Here is a 14,068-nt window from a genome sequence, read left to right as displayed (position 1 = left end):
GCACAATTACCTGTATTAAATGGCACCTGACACACATTTTCCATTGCACCAGTAAATGTCTTCCTGAAGTTTGCTCCCATCATGCTCAATATTACTACTTTGATAAGTTATGGATCATTTGCAAATTTTGAAATTGTACCCCTTAATAACCAAGACCAAGTTGCAAATTCTTTTTTTTTCTTTTAAATTTAGAGTATCTAATTCTTTGATCCCCCCCCAATTTTTCCCAATTAAGGGGCAATTTAGTCTGGCCAAATCACCTACCAGGCCCATGTTTGGGTTGCGGGGGTATGACCCACGCAGACACAGGGAGAATGTGCGAACTCCACAAGGATAGTGACCTGGGGCCGGTTTTGAATCTGGGTTCTCAGCACAGTGAGGGAGCAGGGCTCACCAGTGCACCACCATGCCGCCCCTGTCATCTATTCATTTCTGTAAAAAAAGCATTTTGTCACAGCCCCCTCTTTTGACTGGCGAGGAATTTACATTTACTCACTACGACTCTATCCCGTAGCCAATTTTGCACCCAAGTTCCCTCATACTTTTAATGTCATGTGCTTCTTTTTTCCAAATTAGCCTATTGTGAGGTACCATATCAAATGTCGTTTAAAAGCTCATACATGTACAACCTTCAATGTTACGTCATATAACCCAATAACATTAGTCAGACATGATTTTCCTTTTACAAATTCATACTGACTATCCCTTATAACCCATGCTTCTCCAAGCATGGTTTAATTTGTCATTTGTAACCAAAATCTTCATCCAAGCCTTTGTTAGTTCTGGACACTACTTACTGCTCCAGCTGGCCTTCTACCTACTCCAAGTAAATTTGAACTTCTCAACAACTCTGTCACCTGAAGCCCAATGCAATGTTCCATTCAACCATCAACCCTGTGCTTGCTGGATCAGGATTTGGGTCAGCAATGCCTCAAATTTAAAATTATCATCTGTTTTCAAATCCTTCCATGGCCTCACCCGTCCCAATTTCTACTACCTCCTATAGCCGTTTAATTCAACAAGATCTCTGTACTCCTTTAATTATGGGCTTCTTGCCCATCCCGAATTCCCATTGCTTCAGCAGCCCAAGTCCCAAGTTCTGGAATGTCTTCCCTGATCCTTACCACCTGTCTGCTTCTCCTGCTTTAATACACTACTTAAAACTCTTTGATCAAGTTTTTAGTCAGTGAAGCGTGCAAATTTATATGAAAATGCTCCTACAAACTGCCTTGGAATATTTTACATTAAGGGAATTATACAAATGCAAATTTGTATAATTACCACCTGTCTGCTTCTCCTGCTTTAATACACTACTTAAAACTCTTTGACCAAGTTTTTGGTCAGTGAAGGGTGAGCTGCTCATCATTATTATTTAATCTGAAACATTCAAGTCTTACAGCAGGGAATTCAATTGAACTGGTATGCGTTTCTAAAGGTCAGATCTTTACTGAAGGAAAAGTGACCTTATAAATTAAATTCACAATAAAGCACACCATTATTAACCATCATATACTGTACACATTGTCGCTCTCAGGAATAAAATTAGAACATGGATGAAGTTACCTGCTTGGTTTGAAAACTATTACAAAGTTTCTGGTTTTCCCTATATACATTCTCCAGTTTCCAGTTATACTTCTTCAACTGTCTCTTCTTCAGATGAACATAACTCTCAGTTTCCATAACCACAGCCTCAGGCTCTTCCTCCGGTAAGTCATCATCTTCTTTGGGACACACTTCTGTCCCAGCATCATCTTTCACTGCAACTATAACATATTAACCAAATTAGTTATAAAAGACTAAAGACTATAAAAGGCTAAACTACGATGAGTCATAACGAAACCAAGTGCCAACGCTGTTTCAGTGATACCACTCCAGCCTCAGAATGAAAAGGCTATGGGGTCAAAGTGCTGGACCAGAAACTTGAGCTGACATGCTGATTTCAGTCTTGCACTGTCTCTCAAATGAGACTATGAGTGAGGCAGGTTGGGGGAATGGACACTGTTCTCTGTGACCAGCATCCAGACTCCCAAAGGTTGTGTTGCCTACCGGGTGCTCAAGTTTGGAATATCTCATCTGGGCTGCAGAGAAACTTGGGAATGGGAGGGTAAAGATCCAGGTGCCATGGTCCATGTAGGTACCAACAACATAGGTGGAACAAGGATAGAGGTTCTGAAGGATTAGAAGCAGCTAGGGGCTAAATTAAAAAGCAGAACCAAAAAGATAATAATCTCCGGATTACTACCTGAGCCACGGGCTAATTGGCACAGGGTCAATAAGATCAAAGAGGCAAATGTATGGTTTAAAGGTTGGTTTGGGAGAAGTGGGTGTGAATTTATGGGACATTAGCACCAGTACTGGGGAAGGAGGGAACTGTTGCAAAAAGACAATCTTCACCTGAATCATGCCAGGAGCAGAATCCTGAATCATTGCATCATGAGTGCTGTAGAAAGGGCTTTAAACTAAATAGTGGGGGTGCAGGGGTGGAGTTCAGTTGTGTGGAAAATTTGAAAATGAAAGTTAAAGGAGAAGGTAGGAGTGCAGGTTAATGATGAGGTGGATTGTTACTAGGAAAAAAAGGAAGGGACAGAACATGTGAAAGTAATATTGCACCAAGGAATCAGATAAGAGTGGGAAAATTTAATACTAGAAACTTAAAGGCTTTATGTCTGAATGCATAAGTATTCAGAACAAAATTAATGAGTTAACAGCGCAAATAGAGACAAAGTTGCATGATTGGTAGCAATTACTGAGACATGGTTACAAGGAGAGTTGAATATCCAAGGGTACTCAGTATTTTGGAAGGATAGACAGAAACGTAAAGGAGGTGGTGTAGCTTTGCTGGTATAGGAAGGTATCAGTGGTGTTGTGATTTACAGTAAGAAGTCTTACAACACCAGGTTAAAGTCCAACAGGTTTGTTTCAAACACGAGCTTTCGGAGCACGGCTCCTTCTTCAGAAGAAGGAGCCGTGCTCCGAAAGCTCGTGTTTGAAACAAACCTGTTGGACTTTAACCTGGTGTTGTAAGACTTCTTACTGTGCTCACCCCAGTCCAACGCCGGCATCTCCACATCATGGTTGTGATTTAGGCATTGGAGATCAAGATGTGGAATCAGTCTGGGTAGAAATAAGAAATAATAATGGAAAGAAGTCCCGATGGGAATAATCTATAGGTCCTCAAACAATAGTTTTGCAGTGAGGCATAGTATAAACCAGGAAATATTGGAGGATTGTACAAAAGGTACAACAATAATCATGGATGATTTTAACATGCATATAGAGTGGATTAATCAAATTGTCACGGGTAGCCTCGAGGGAGAGTTCATTGAACGCATTACAGATTGTTTCTTGGAGCAATATGTTGTGGAACCAATCAGGGAGCAGGCTATTCTGGATTTGGTATTGTGTAAAAAGGGGGGATTAATTCATGATCTCATGGGAAAAGTGATCACAGCACAATAGAATTTCAAATTCAGTTTGGGAGCAAGAAACTGGAGTCCCACACTAGTGTTCTAGAGTTAAACAATGGGTAATTATGTTGGCATGAGGACAGATTTGGTCCCAGCGTATTGGGTAGGAAGACTAAAAGGTAGGACAGTTGTTTAAGGGGAGATTAAATTCCTTGTAGGAGGGGGAGAAAACATTCATGGCAAAGCAAGGAAGATAAAGATAACAAACTAAAACCAAGGCATACCATATTGCAAAGGCTAGTGGCAGGCAGGGAGATTGAGAAACTTTAAAAAATAATGGGTTACCAAAAAAAAAGTAATAAAGAGAGCAAAGGTAAATTAAGAAAACTAGCACAAAATATAAAAAAGGATAGCAAAAGCTTCTATAAGTATATAAAAGGGAAGAGAGAAGCAAAAGTGAATGTTGGTCTCTTGGAGGAGATCAGGGAGTTAATAATGGGGAATAATGGGGAACACAGAAATGACGGACATGCTAAATCAATATTTTGTCTCAGTTTTCATGGTGGAGGACACTATCCCAATAGTAATAGGTAATGCAGAGATTAATAGAAGGGAGGAAGTTGGAACAATCATCAATAGGGGAAAAGTACTAAACAAATTATTGGGATTGAGGCAGACAAGTCCCCAGGGCCTGGTTGCCTGCATCCTAGGGTCTTAAAGGATGTGCGAAAGGTTCCAGTGGGTTGGGAAAATGCTAATGTAAAACCCTTATTCAAAAGGCATCCTGTAGACGTATTTTAATCTGGACTTTCAGAAGGCATTTGATAAGGCGCCGCACAAAAGGTTAAAACACAAGGTAAGATCACATAGGATTCGGGGCAATTTATCCACTTGGATAGAAGACCGGCTAACCAACAAAAGGCCTAGAGTCGGGATAATGGATCTTTTCCTAGTTGACAAGATGTAACTAGTGGGGTGCCACAGGGTTCGGTCCTCGGGCCCCAACTATTTACATATATATTAATGACTTGGATGGAGGGATAGAAGGCACGATAGCCAAATATGTAGACAACACTAAAATAGGTGGGAAAGCAAGTTGCAGTGAAGAAATAATAAATTTGCAAATGGATATAGATAAGTTGCGCGAGTGGGCCAAAATTTGGCAGGTGAAGTTTAATGTGGATAAGTAGGAAGTTATCAATTTTGGTTGGAACAATGGAATGACAACTTATTATCCAAATGGAGAGAAACTTACGAGTGCTTTGACGCAGAGGGGATCTGGGTGTCCTTGTGCATGAATCGCAGAAGACTAGCACGCAAATACAGCAGGTAATAAGGGAGGCAAATTGAATTTTGACTTCTACAGCTAAAGGAATAGAGTATAATAGTACGGAAGTGTTGCTGTAACTGTACAAGATACTGGCAAGTCTACACCTGGAGTACTGTGTACAGTTTTAGTACCCTATTTAAGAAGGGATGTAGTTGCATGAGAGGCAGTTCAGAGGCCTAGATTGATTCCAGAGATGAGGAGTTTGTCTTTTAATGAAAGATGGAACAGTTTAGGCCTGTACTTTCTGGAGTTTAGAAGAATGAAAGGAGATCTAATTGGAGGTATACAAGATGATCAAAAGGTATTGAGAAAGTAGATATAGAGCGGATGCTTCCTCTAGTGGATCAATCTAGAACGAGAGGTCAATAGCTTTAGGATAAGAGCTATCAGATTTAAGACAGAAATGAGAAGAAATTGATTCTCTCAAAGGCTCATGAATCTGTGGAATTCATTATCCCAGAGTTCAGTGGCTGCTGGGACATTAAGTAAATTTGAGATGATTGGAAAAATGTTTAATTAGTAATTTGTTTTGAAGGGTTATGGAGAACGGGCAGGAAAGTGTAGTTGAGGCTGAGATGAGATCAGCGATGATCGTATTGAATGGTGGAGCAGGCTCCAGGGGCTGAATTGCCTACTCCTGCTCCTCGTTCTTAAGTTCTTATAAACGATCAGCCGCTCAGGTGACTGGAAAAAATCTTATGACTTTACACGAAGACAACCAAGAGCATTCTCATGTGGCTGCCGATATTACTCTCTCAATCACAATCAACATCACCAAAGCAGATAATCTCACCATTTTTAAAAACTGGTGTTCCTAGGAGCTTGCCAAGTTCACATTAGCTGCCGCGATTCATACATTGCAAATAGGGACAACATTTCAAAAAATGCTTTGGGACATTCTGAAGTTATGAAAGGCACTATACGAACAGAATTTTTTGTTGTTGTTACTTGAAGTAAAAAAGACCCACAGGGCAATTTCCCACCCGATAGCATTGGACCCAGGTTCAAGATCTGTTGACTGCTGTATTGGCCCTAAATCTGTTAACCTCAGTACCCCGGAATTTTCCCTTTTCCAAAAAAAAGGTTTCAATTACGTCTATGTTCACTGCAGTAAGTACCACGCTATTCCACAGGGTAATTCCTTCAAGACTCAAGAAATTACTCGTTAAAACTCAAGTCATAGCTTGTGCTTTCCTGAACTCTGAAACAAAACCTTTCAGGGTGCAATAGGTACCACACAAATCCCAAGGACTCCAGGTTCACAATAGTACCTGCCGGCTGATGACGAAGAGGATAGTTACGAGGTGTTTGTTGACCGTTAGTTTGTTCAGTAAAGACAGTAGGCACAACAGGAGGAACACTGTATTTGTGGGTGGTTTCAAGGAGCAGTTCGGTCATATTCGCTTCATTTTCCAAGCACATGATCAATGTATGAACCACTGGTTCATTTGTTCTTGCTGCTAATAAGGCCTCTCCATAGAGATGCTCAGTTATATGCAAACTGCAAGCTTGGGGCAGACTGTCATTAGTAGAAGAAAAGGCTACAAGTGGGACCTCGTACGGATACTTATTATCAGGTGGAAATCGGATCTCAAGTGTGTATAGGAGTGCATTAGCGTCACAACGCAAATGACTGTCGTCTTTCCTTTCTTCTTTTGAAGGAAACTCATGTCGGAGCTTACATCTTGACCCAAAGCGGCAACTACCCTTGAGGTAATGCTGGCAAATGTTTATCAGAGTCTTTGCTGCCGAGTCTTCAGTCTCACAGCTTCTCGATTTATTAAGCTTGTGTGTCAGAAACACAAGCGCCAGTTCAACACTCCAGACCCGGTTTTGAATCCTTTCAGAGAATTTGCTCTCATATATGGAGCTAAGAGCAAGTGCTTCTTCTTGCCTCCGCTCCACACAATCCTCCATGCTAATGTTACCAAATTTGGGAGAGGCTTTGATTCTATCTTTAAACTTTTCCCGAAAGCACTGCTGCAACAGATATTCCAAAGATGATCCTACGTCCCCATCAAACATTTTGAGCGTTGAGCTGCAATGTTCTGCATGAAAACCATACCTAAAATAAATATAAGCATGTTATTTTAACATTTCAAAACAATTCATTGGAATACATAATATACCTATATGCCAAAACACGTTAACCGTAAATCCATGCAATAGTCAGCTCTCTCATGTCCAATTGGATAGATTACATGTTCTGCACCTAGTACAAGTTAAGTTGTCATGGTAAAACAGCTAGGGTATTTGAGCTAAAACTATTCATATTAACTGCAGTTAAATTAAACCTACCTTTAAATAATCTAAATACTGCAAATGTTGGAAATCTGAAAAAAGAACAGAGCACGCTGGAAGTACTCAGCAGGTCAGGCAGCCCATCAGTTGGGGACACTCTCACTTGAGTCACAAGATTCCAGGTTCAAATGCCATGCCAGGCTTCCAGCATGAAAATCAAGGATGATGACCCAGTGTAGTAGAGGAAGTGCTGCACTGTTAGAGGTTTGCACTTTCAGATTAGATGTTAAACGCAGGTTTCGTCTGCCTGCTTGGATTAATGCAAAAGATCCCGATGCACTATTTTCGAGGAAGGGCAAAGGAATTATCCGCAATGCCCTGGCCAATATTTATCCTTCAATTAAAATCCCAAAAAGAGATTATCTGGTCATCATCACATTACTGTTTGCTGTGTGTAGCTGGCTGCCATGTTTCCTATATTTGAACACTGACTACACTTCAAAAAGCACTTCTTTAGCTATATAGCACCCAAGACATTCAGTGATCACGAAAAGCGTGATACAAATGCTCATCTTTCTTTAGCATCTATAAAGAGAGAGAGAGAGCTCCCCCTCCATAATGACTGGCAGCTGCAGACATTTTTATTTCTAAAATGCCTGAAAGTGCAGAGAGCATGCTCTAACTTAAGGCGTCCTCTTTCTCCCTTACCTATCCTCACGCATTGGAAACTTGTCTGCCATCTTTAATTGGATTGTTAGCCCAGACCAATTAATTGGCCTTTTCTTTGAAAATTGTAGCATGGTTTACTTCAGATGTGGTATGGGATTGGAACGTGGAAACAATCCCAGACTATGGTTCCGACCCCAGACCAACAATTTAGAACGCAAACTCTGCTTCTCTCTCCAGAGATACTGCTCGTCTTGATGAATATTTCCCGCATATTGTTTTTATTCTAAATGACCTAGAACTACTTAAATTTAGAACAGTACAGCACAGAACAGGCCCTTCGGCCCGCGATGTTGTGCCGAGCAATGATCACCCTACTCAAACTCACATATCCAACCTATACCCGCAACCCAACAACTTACCCCTTACCTTACTTTTTAGGACACTACGGGCAATTTAGCATGGCCAACCCACCTAACCCGCACATCTTTGGACTGTGGGAGGAAACCGGAGCACCCGGAGGAAACCCACGCACACACGGGGAGGACGTGCAGACTCCGCACAGACAGTGACCCAGCCGGGAACCGAACCTGGGACCCTGGAGCTGTGAAGCATTGATGCTAACCACTATGCTACCGTGCTGCCCCTTGTCTTAAAGATCCTGCAAACCTTTAGTAGGCTCAAAACTTCATTTATAAAAACACATTTCTGACACATAAACCTGCTAATAAACAATAGGATTAGAAGATGGGAGAAAAGGTGCACGATAAGCTTTGCACACTGAAGTGCAAGCCACCACTTCTACCTCACACATGGGACCCAATTTGATCTCTATGCAAATTAGTTGGTTTTGAGTGAGTTAAAATTTCATCCCAGATGGAGTGCATGCATTTCTTATTGTAGTCCACATTTAAAAATAAACAGATGTATTCTAAATAAGCATAGCATTTTGGGACTTTGCCAAACTGGAAGAAAGGCATTGCCTAGGAGCTGGCATCAGTTCCAAAAAAAGTGTGGTGCACTATTCAATCTAGTTTGACATCTTTACCAGGAAGGGAATAACTATTGATACTTGAGCAAAACAGGATAAGTTTTCAATAAGAATTAGATAAAAGTCTAGCTTTGTATTTTGCTCTTTTTTTAAGGGGGTTAGTTTGCTTGGTGGTGTTGAACTTATTGAATTTTAATTAAGATAACTTATGATGCATTAAAAAAATTAACTGTTCTCTGCAGTAAAAGAAACAATTATCCAGACACCAGGAAATCAACAAGCACAGTGTCCCTATTCATTGAAAGCACATACTTCAACTATATCATTCTACAGTTTTGTAAAGGAATCCATTTTGTCTATTATAAGGGCAGCACGGTAGCACAGTGGTTAGCACTGTTGCTTCACAGCGCCAGGGTCCCAGGTTCGATTCCCGGCTTGGGTCACTGTCTGTGCGGATTCTGCACGTTCTCCCCGTGTCTGCGTGGGTTTCCTCCGGGTGCTCCGGTTTCCTCCCACAGTCCAAAGATGTGCAGGTTAGGTGGATTGGCCATGCTAAATTGGCCTTGGTGTCCAAAACGGTTAGGAGGGGTCATTGGGTTACGGGGATAGGGTGGAAGTGAGCGCTTAAATGGATCGGTGCAGACTCGATGGGCCAAATGGCCTCCTTCTGCACTGTATGTTCTAAGATGCACAGAAGAGCGGCATGGTGGTTAGCACTGCTATCTCACATTACCAGGGACCTGGGTTCAATTCCAGTTTCGGGTGACTGTGTGGAATTTGTACATTCTCCCAGTGTCTGCGGGTTTCCTCCGGTTTCCTCTAACAGTCCAAAAAGGTGCAGGTTAGGTGAATTGAAAATGATCAATTGCCCCTTAGTGTCCATGGATATGTAGGTTAGGTTACGGGTTGTTGGGATGTGGTGGAGTGCTCTTTAAGAGGGTTGATGCAGACTCAACGGGCCGAATGGCCTCCTTCGGCACTGTAAGGATTCTGAGATTCGAATGACACAAAATAAACTGTAATACGCGACTTCCGGTTGCGGCTATGCCTCGGTAGGTCGCACGGTCAGCAGCGCCTGCCGATAACGGACTTTTGGGCCCTTTTACGGAGCTCCAGCGGCACTTGGATGACGATTCCCGGTGTGGGAAGGAAACAGTGAGGGTCCCCCAGCGCTGTATGGAGTGGACCAGGAGTGGGGTGATCACAAAGCGGCTTTGGAGAAGAGAGGAGAACGGGCGCGACAAAACAAGATGGCGACCGGTGGGGATCAGGCAGCATGGGCCCAGTGGTCACGGGAGCAGCAGGAGTTTCTCAGAAGCTGCTTCGCCGAGTTAAAAGCAGAGATGTTGGCCCCTATGAAGGCTTCTATTGAAAGGTTGGTGGAGACCCAGAATATACAGGGGACGGCGATCAAGGAGGTGCAGCGGAAGGCCTCTGATAACGAGGATGAGATTGTGGGCCTGGCGGTTAGAGTGGAGGCACACGAGGCCCTGCATAAGAGATGGCAGGAGAGGCTGGAAGACCTTGAAAACAGGTCAAGGAGGCAGAACCTGCGGATTCTGGGTCTCCCTGAAGGCGTGGAGGGGTCGGATGCTGGTGCGTATGTGAGTACGATGCTGGGAACGCTGATGGGCGCGGGGGCTTTCCCGCGGCCCCTGGGGCTGGATGGGGCGCACAGAGTCCTGGCAAGGAGGCCTAGGGCGAACGAGCGGCCGAGTGCTATGGTGGTAAGATTCCACCGCTTCACCGATAAGGAGTGTGTCCTGCGATGGGCGAAGGAGCGAAGTAGCGGGTGGGAGAACTGTGAGATCCGTATTTACCAGGACTGGGATGCAGAGCTGGCCAAGAAGCGTGCGGGATTCAACCGGGCCAAAGCGGTCCTCCACAGCAAAGGGGTAAAGTTCGGGCTGTTACAACTGGCGAGGCTGTGGGTTACATATCAGGACCGGCACCACTATTTCGATACGCCGGATGAGGCGTGGGCTTTTATAAAGAACGAGAAGCTGGAGTCGAAATAAAGGACTGTAGTATGTTGTTGGGGCATGCTGGTGGGGTTGGGGGGGGGGGGGGGGGGGGGGGGGGGGGTTGGAGTCCCATAGAGGAAGCCAACGGGGGCATTGGAGGTAGAGGCAGGAGCGGCCTGGGTCAGCAAGAGTCAGCTGACTTGAGGGAGTGCAATGGGGGGGAAGGGAAGAGAGAGAGAGAGAGAGAGAGAGAGAGACGGAGAGAGAGGAGGAGAGAGAGAGAGAGAGAGGAGAGAGAGAGGAGAGAGAGAGAGGATGAGAGAGAGAGAGAGAGAGAGGAGAGAGAGGGAGAGAGAGAGAGAGAGAGATATTACTAACCCCCCCCCGACCAGGCTGATCACGTGGAACGTGAGAGGCCTGAATGAGCCGGTCAAGAGGGCCCCGTGTGTTTTCGCACTTAATGGGGTTAAAGGCAGACGTAGCCATGTTACAAGAAACACATCTGATGATCGCGGATCAAACCAGGCTGAGGAAGGGATGGGTGGGGCAGGTCTTCCACTCAGGGCTGGATGCGAAGACCAGGGGTCGCAGTCTTGGTGAGCAAGCGGGTGGCATTTGAGGCGGGGGGTATTGTGGCAGATAAAGGGGGTAGATATATTATGGTGAGCGGCAAGCTGCAGGGGGCCCGGGTGGTGTTAGTGAATGTGTATGCTCCAAGGGCGAAGGAGTTTTCTTTCTTCTCCCATGTTCACAAGGCGTACTCGCGGATTTACTTTTTTGTGGTGAGTAGGGCATTAATCCCGAGAATGGAGGGGGTAGAGTTTTCAGCCATTGTGATTTCGGACCATGCCCCGCACTGGGTGGAGTTGGGGCTGTGGGAGGAGAGAGGCCAACGCCCTCTGTGGAGACTGGACGTAGGACTATTGGCAGATGAGGAGGTCTGTGGGCGGATTCGGAGGAGTATCCAAAGCTATGTGGCGTCCAAGATACTGGGGAGGTTCCAGTGAGTGTGGTCTGGGAGGCGCTGAAGGCAGTTATCAGAGGGGAGCTAATATCAGGGCCCATAGGGAGAAGAGGAATAGGATGGAGAGGGAGAGGTTGGTGGGGGAGATACTTAGGGTGGACAGGAGGTATGCAGAATCCCCCGAGGAATGGTTGTTAAAAGAGCGCCGGAGTCTGCAGGCGGAGTTTGACTTGCTTACCATAGGGAAGGCAGAGGCTCAGTGGAGGAAGGTACAAGGAGCGGTGTACGAGTATGGGGAAAAGGCAAGCAGGATGCTGGCGCACCAACTATGGAAGAGAGAGGCAGCCAGTGAAATTGAGGGAATTAGGGACGGGGGGGTAACACAGTGCTGAGTTCAGCAAGGATCAATGAGGTCTTCAAGGACTTTTATGGTAAACTGTACGAGTCAGAACCCCCGGGGGGAGGGGATGAAGCAATTCTTGGACCAACTGAGCTTCCCGAAGGTGGAGGAGGGGCAGGTAGAGGGACTGGGGGCCCCGATTGAGATGGAGGAATTGGTTAAGGGTTTGGAGGGTATGTAGTCGGGCAAGGCCCCGGGACCAGACGGATATCCTGTAGAATTTTACAGGAAATTCTCAGAGCTGTTGGGCCCGTTATTGTTGAGAACCTTCAACGAGGCTGAGGAGAAGGGAATCCTACCCCGACAATGTCGCAGGCTCTGATCTCGCTCATCCTTAAGCAAGATAAGGACCCATTGCAATATGGCTCATGCAGGCCGATATCACTCCTTAATGTAGATGCCAAACTGTTGGCCAAGATTCTGGCCACCAGAATTGAGGACTGTGCCCCAGGAGTGATCAATGAGGATCAGACGGGGTTTGTGAAGGGCAGGCTACTGAACACGAATGTGCGGAGGCTCCTGAATGTGCTTATGATGCCCTCGGAAGGAGGGGATGTAGAAGTGGCGGTGGCAATGGACGCGGAAAAAGCCTTCGATCAGGTGGAGTGAGAGTACCTGTGGGAAGTGTTAGGCAGATTTGGAGAGGAATTTATCGGGTGGGTTAAATTGCTGTATCAGGCCCCTGTAGCGAGTGTGTCAAAAAACCGGCTGCAGTCGGAGTACTTTCAGCTACATCGAGGAGCCCCTGTCCCCCCTGCTGTTTGCCCTGGCAATTGAGCCGCTGCGGGAGTCTAGAAACTGGAGGGGGGTGGAGAGGAGCTTTCGCTATTTGGGCATACAGGTGGCTAAGAGTTGGGATGCCCTGCACAAGCTCAATCTAGCGTGGCTGGTGGATCAGATGGAGGAGGACTTTAAGAGGTGGGACATGCTGCCGCTTTCCCTGGCGGGTAGGGTGCAATCCGTGAAGGTGACGGTCCTCCCCAGGTTCTTGTTCGTCTTCCAGTGCCTTCCCATCCCCAAGTCTTTCTTCAGGCAGGATTATTATGGGATTTGTGTGGGCAAACAAGACCCCGCATGTTAAGAGACTGTTCTTAGAGCGCATATATCCATGATTCGGAAATGGGTAGTAAAGGGAGGGGGGGGCAGCATGGAAGCGGTTGGGGGAGGCGTCTTGCAGGGATACTAGCCTGGGGACATTGATAACGGCACCGCTGCCGCTCCCGCCGACGCGGTACACCACGAGCCCGGTGGTGATGGCGACATTGAGGATCTGGGGTCAGTGGAGACAGAACAGGGGGAAGGTAGGGGCCTCAGTTTGGACCCCGATACGGAACAATCACAGGTTCGTTCCAGGTAGAATAGATGGTGTCCCCTAAGCTGGCACAGAGCAGGTATCAAAAGGATGGGGGACTTGTTTATTGGCGGGACTTTTGCTAGCCTTAGGGCGCTGGAAGAGAAATTTGGGTTGCCCCCAGGGAATACCTTTAGGTACCCGCAGGTCTGGGCTTTCATGAGGAAGCAGGTGGGGGAATTTCCGCTGCTACCGGCCCGGAGGATACAGGTCAGGGTGGTCTCGGGCGTGTGGGTAGGGGACGGAAAGGGATCGGACATATGCCAGGAGCTGCAGGAGGCAGAGGAGGCCTCGGTGGAAGAGCTGAAGGGCAAGTGGGAGGAGGAGCTGGGTGAGAAAGCAGAAAGTAGTGATGAATGGTTGTTTTTCCAAACTGAAGGGAAGTAGTAAATGGTTTGAATTAAGACTACTGCTATTTTTGATGTATAATAATGACATGGTCTGCTGGGCATAATTTCAAAGTTTGCAGATGACGTGAAACTCAAATTATAGTAAAAAATGAGGAGGATAGCAACAGACTTTGGGAAGAATGTAAAAAGTAAAATAGATTCTGGAAATTGGTAATAAAAACAGCAAATGCACTTAATAGGTCAGGCAACATGTGGAGTTAGAAACGGTGTTAACATTTTAGGTCAAAGGCCTATCATCAGAACTTGAAAAAGTCAAGAGATTTAACAGTTTATATGCAAGTATCGTGTGAGGTTAAAAGGGAGGAGAATTGGGTGAGAGCAAATTGAAGGGGAAGGTCTGCGAT

General features: G+C 45.5%; 1 protein-coding gene across 2 annotated transcripts in view; it reads right to left on the bottom strand.

Moving 5' to 3' along the window:
• Nucleotides 1–14,068, bottom strand: part of dhx57 (DEAH (Asp-Glu-Ala-Asp/His) box polypeptide 57) — a 117,454-nt gene that overhangs the window by 87,145 nt on the left and 16,241 nt on the right. For both annotated transcript variants that reach the window (XM_038804237.1, XM_038804228.1), the window contains exons 5-6: nucleotides 6,009–6,802; nucleotides 1,564–1,763 (exon numbers count right to left, since the gene is read on the bottom strand). In XM_038804237.1, the coding sequence (XP_038660165.1) occupies nucleotides 1,564–1,763; nucleotides 6,009–6,802 (994 nt within the window). The remainder of the gene's footprint in view (nucleotides 1–1,563; nucleotides 1,764–6,008; nucleotides 6,803–14,068) is intronic.

This window comes from Scyliorhinus canicula, chromosome 1, assembly GCF_902713615.1.
Source record: "Scyliorhinus canicula chromosome 1, sScyCan1.1, whole genome shotgun sequence".
Taxonomy (NCBI): domain Eukaryota; kingdom Metazoa; phylum Chordata; class Chondrichthyes; order Carcharhiniformes; family Scyliorhinidae; genus Scyliorhinus; species Scyliorhinus canicula.
This window is presented reverse-complemented; position numbering and strand designations above follow the sequence as displayed.